Source organism: Pyxicephalus adspersus, chromosome 8 (genome assembly GCF_032062135.1).
Source record: "Pyxicephalus adspersus chromosome 8, UCB_Pads_2.0, whole genome shotgun sequence".
Lineage (NCBI taxonomy): Eukaryota > Metazoa > Chordata > Amphibia > Anura > Pyxicephalidae > Pyxicephalus > Pyxicephalus adspersus.
Window position 1 is genome coordinate 354,576 of NC_092865.1, and position 5,411 is coordinate 359,986.

General features: G+C 49.1%; 1 protein-coding gene across 1 annotated transcript; it reads right to left on the bottom strand.

Moving 5' to 3' along the window:
• Positions 1–219: 219 nt before the first annotated feature.
• Positions 220–4,670, bottom strand: TSPAN1 (tetraspanin 1). Its single transcript, XM_072419266.1, is given in 8 exon segments — positions 220–703; positions 1,013–1,096; positions 1,222–1,368; positions 1,452–1,550; positions 1,819–1,893; positions 2,446–2,664; positions 3,481–3,545; positions 4,516–4,670. Coding segments are annotated over 7 exon segments (747 nt in total). The 5' UTR covers positions 3,538–3,545; positions 4,516–4,670; the 3' UTR covers positions 220–637.
• Between the last annotated feature and the right edge of the window lie 741 nt (positions 4,671–5,411).

A 5,411-nucleotide genomic window follows, 5' to 3' on the forward strand; every position in this document is an offset into this window, starting at 1 on the left:
TTGTTGGTCTCATAGGAACATGCTGGGAGCGTTGTTTGTTTTTGTAGCGGTGCCAGGAGCCAGAGCGCTGCATGCAGATAGAGTTACCGGGAAACCCATCAAACACCCCCGGCTGGCAGGAAGGGGGGGCCGGGGGTATTAGTGATTTAGCAACAACCCCCCCTATAACCATCTTTGCCCCTTAGAGCTGACACGTGATTGGTCAATAATCAGACAGCGTTTTAGATAAAAGTCCAGCTTTATTACATCCTTCATATTCAGAGATTCGCACTCCTGACATCAGATATTAAATAATCCAAAATAAAAAAAAACAAAATCATTTCATCACATTTGGCACCAAAACTGAAATAAAGAAAATACAATACAATCGTACGCAGCGGCTCTACGCGTCCTCGGGGGAGGGGGTAACAGGGCGGCTCCAGGACAGCCAGCCTATAGAAATGAAGATTTTCACACATCGGCATCTCGGAGAGGATTCTGAAATTCTCATTCGTTGATAGCAGTAAATAATGGCGGTCTGATCACATGACGCCTCGCTATATAAAATATAAAGTGCGAATAGAAGGCCGCGCCGGGCCCAGCGTAGTCATATCACATTGAAATGTTGTTTATTGTACAGGTCGGGGCCCCTCCGCTGCTAGTGGATAGAGCCATGCTTGTCTATCTTGCAGTACAGATACATGGAGACCACCATCGCCGCCAACTGGACAGAGGAGGAACAACATTGTTAGACTGTGGCCCCACCCATCGCCCCACCCATCAAGAAACACTTTCCATACAGGGCCCCACCCACCAAGAACCACTTTACATATCTAGAGATATCTATATCTCCAGAGAGTCACATTTGCCTTCACTTCCTCTGCATTATTCACCTGCATGTGACAAAGCAATGTGGCCCTCCCATCCGGTCAGGTTTATTGTGACCCCAGAAGGGCGATTTGGCCCTATGACAACAGGCAGAGGGAATCCCCCCCCCCCCTTATCCCTCCACCTAACTAAACCCATCACTGACCTCCAGGGCGCCGATTCCAGCCGCGATACCACCAACAACGGCCGCGTTTGTCTTCAACAAATCCAAAATCTGATTGAAACAACCCTGAGAGGAGAAGATGGAAGTCAGTCAGTGTCAAGGAGCCCAATGGAGACCATTCCAGGTCCTGGCAGAGAGTTTCTCCATCACGCTGGGAAGTGGAGGCACCCTTAAATGGTGGGCAGTCTTACCTTGATACCGGAGGGGCTGGCTGCTAATTCGGTGCAAATGGTGGTGGAGTTGGATTTGCAGCATTGTTGGGGGTAATTTCCGTTATTATGTTCCACAAATTAGGAATTGTTGAAGTTGGTGTAGTTGTCCAGGCCGCAGCACTGCAACTGGAAGAGAAAATGGAGAGTGAGTGCTACACGAAAGGGCCACATGTGGTCACATGGGGGGGGGGGGGGGGGTCACCACCTACCTCAGTCATGGTGGTGTTCCATATCTTGGTGACATCTGGGTTTTGGCCGTAATCATTTTGCAGAATTGGAGTCAGAACGGAGCGCAGGAAGCTTTGTGCCTGAAGAGATGGAAGAAGTGGCGCGTTAGGGTCAGCCTGCAGGGGAGGGGCCAGTGCGTCCGTGGCCAAACTACCCAACCACCCTCCACCTCACCAAACCCAACCACCCCCATCATCATCCACGTCACTTTCTTTTTCACACGAAGAGACGACAAACTTGTTGGACCAGTGAGACGGGTTTACTAAATATAAGCTTTCCAGTTCCTGGTTGTCACCGGACACCAAATTCCCCCCCAATGGTGGAAATGTCTACAAAGAGATCACTTACCACCGAGGAATAGACCAAAGCGACCACGGCACCGGCAATCTCTGCGATGAAGATGATCAGGACAATGGAGAAGAACTACGAGAGATAGAAGTCGATTAATGACATCACAGAGGAGGAACCAACAGATACAAATCCTGTGTGGGGCCCGGCTCTAGCCAGGGGCCCTTCCCATTGAGATCTGACAAAGAGCTCATAAAAATCATCCCAGCTCCGGCATAACCAGCTCACGTCATGCCAGATTGAACCCCATGTGCCCAGACTGGCATCCAGCACTTAATAAATGGTGAATATACCCCAGCAGGACAATCTCCCACCTTTAACTGAACTCTCATCAGTCTAATGGTGCAGTGTGGCCCCAGGGATACTCCGCCAATGCAAGGTTAGATAAGAGGCTCTCTTGTATCACATGTTGGATTTCCAGCATTCAGAAAGATCTCAATGCCCCACCCCTGAGGAGCAGAAAGAATCGCATTCAGTACCATAAGATCTGTTTGATTGGCCACATTTTTATATTTCTAATGGAACCGCCCACAAAGCAATTGTTTTAAAATCACCAATCCCATTCACAGAAGATTCACAACATCAAATCCCCTCCCCCATCTCTCACAAGCCCCCTGCCTATCTCACCATAATCAGCAGGCATTTGCTCTCTTTCTGGGCTCCGCAGCATCCGAGGAATCCCAGGATGAGCAGTAGAGCTCCAATGGCAATGAGGAAATATCCAACATTGACAAACTGGGTGGCTATGCTATCCGCTCCGGTTCCCAGCGTTCCGAATATCTTCAGGAAGGATCCACTGTCCACACTGACCCAGATCCCGACCCCGAGCAGAGTTCCTCCAGCCAGCTGATGAAAGAAGAGACAAGAGGTCAGTGGATGAGGCCCCGCCCAGGAGGTTCAGGGTGGAAGGCGCGCCCATGAGTAGCAGGAATTATACAGAAACTCATTTACACATCCCAAGTCTAGGAATCTTCCAGGAGAGGTGGAAGTGAGGCTGCTCCGACCTTGGAAGATTTCAGGGGTAAAACATGACAACGTCACATGAATGCCAATTGACGGGGACCCCACCCGGTCACACAGAGGGTTGGCACTGCCCTCCGGTGTCACAATGTGTTATTAGGGATGGGCTGCAGCCAGAACATTCAGATACAAAGAGAGAAGTCATCTCGGGACCAAGGATGGCAAAATTGGGGCCCGGGGCCCCAAACCAGCAACTCCACCAAAGAATGTCAGAGCTCACTGTAACTAGAGGATTTATGATTCGTCTTATGAAACCATAAAATGCAAATCATTGGCAGGATGTAAATTTATTCAAACTTCTGGAAGTGTCACCCTCCAAGGTTTGAAGATTACAGGGCCAGTAAACGTGGCTCAGCTCATTGGCTGCAGATTGGTAAATATCCCCCAATGCTAAAGCGGCACAAATAGAATGTACGATGGCTTCATGAGGACAAGGGCAAAGTATAGCACCCCCTATGTTCAGGGTGACAGAGGGGCACCCATCCTGTTATACCGCCATATAAAGAGGCTGCATGAGATTTTACCATTGAGGGGTAAACCCATTGTAATGATAAATGGATTCTCAACATGCCGGACCACCGCCAACCCCTCGGGGGGCCCCCGGGAGGCAGCCAATGAAGCAGACACACATTGTATACTCACAAAGATGGCGAGGTTGAACAGGACCATCAGAACCTTGATGCAGGTGAAGCAGCTCATGGTTGGATCTGGAAGGACAGAGAGGGTTGGAAGTCACTTTGTATGGAATCCGTTTCAGGAAAGTTCCCCCCCATACACAGCACCCACGGGGCCCTTATTTTTAGGTCTCATTTTTTATTATTGCCAGGTTTCAGGTGAGAAGTCTTCCGACGTGTTGTTGGTTTTCCAGGATATTTATCACCCAGTGATAACAGAATCCCCTCCCCCAGAGCTTGCCGCAGATCAGCGCCTGTTTAATGATTAACCTTCAGACTGCTCGGCCCGGACAAAGACATTCTGTGTCGCCTACATATACCGGGGGATAGTTTGGACCATAGGTGTTCGTTTTTTTTTCTCTTCCCCGCTCTGACAGGAAAGAATCCTTCCCACAGCCCTGTGAGCCATACAATCACCTGAGGAGGGGGGGGGGGCACATTCTTATTTTCCCAGATAGTTTCCTGGTAGGTAATCACAGCTGTGACAGAATTCCTCCAATTGCCCCAACTTATGGAAAAAAAAAAAACTAAACCTCAAAAAAAAAGCCCAAAAATCCCTTTATACAATTATTTCTTCTCTGAGCCTCCAATTAATGCAAAACCCACAATAGGGGAGAAATGGGGGGTGTTTCATCCAAAACTGCCCCCCCCCCCATTGTGTGCACAACACCACTATATAGCACAATGTCAGAATAATAGAAACTCCAACCCCACCTTCCCCCACTCCCTGCCCCAGAGCCCAACCTGAGAAAGGCACAGGGACCTCTCGCAGTATGAAAGGGGCCCAAGACTCCCTCAATCTCTAAGGTATACCATATATCCCTGGGGCAGCAGGGACCCCAGTGTGGGGTATATACCCCGGGGGCAGCAGGGACCCCAGTGTGGGGTATATACCCCGGGGGCAGCAGGGACCCCAGTGTGGGGTATATACCCCGGGGGCAGCACATGGAATATTTTCTCAGCTTCCTTTGTCCCCCAGGTGTAGATCTCCAGACTTACTGACCTGTTCTGTGTCTGTGCAGCGCTGTGATATTCACTCAGGTGTACAGGTGTGCTGCTCCTCAGGTGCTTCTACCTTATAACAGGTGAGACCTAGGGGCGGGGGCCAGAGACCTCTCCATCAGTGACCCCACCCTTCCTCTGAGCTGTTTGTTCTATTCAAATGGAAACTTGTGATCTGTGATGTCAGCAGCAGAAGTGAAGAAAGAAGATTTCCCAGTGATACTGAGCCCTTCCTGCTCCCCAATCATTTCCTCATTTACCTTCAGCTTTCACTTGCTGCATGCTTAATAGACACACCAAGCAAAATGGCAGCTTGCAATGTTCTCAGGTCACTTCACGAACAGCTGAATACGTATATATAGGATGATATACCTGCCAGTCCATCCAATCCTGACATTTACCCAGCTCTGCCACACAGCTTAATCCTAATATTGTACAGTAATACTTACAGGTCTTGTCCCTCCCTCAGCCTGTGATTGGACAGTGAAAGGAGAAGCAGCAGATTGTTGAGCTTTTCTCTATCACTCTACTCTCTCCTCCTGGCAGCATGCTCCTGGTCAGCACATTAATGGCTCTTCGTGCTGCTTCTCCCCTCCCATTATGAACTCTGCTGTACCGGGACTATATGAGGCTGATACCAGGTCACATTCTTATATAGAAATATACATATAATGATCTATTAGGGATCGCTGAGCTGCATTATGTGCATCTGTTGTATCTGCCGGGTGATCAGAATAAATTACATTTTATAGAATTTGTATTTCAAAGCCAATCGATCAATGTGATTGGTTCTGTATATTGAGGGTAAATCCCACAACACAGTGACTGGACCCTCCCACAATGCAGTGACTGGACCCTCCCACAATGCAGTGACTGGACCCTCCCACAATGCAGTGA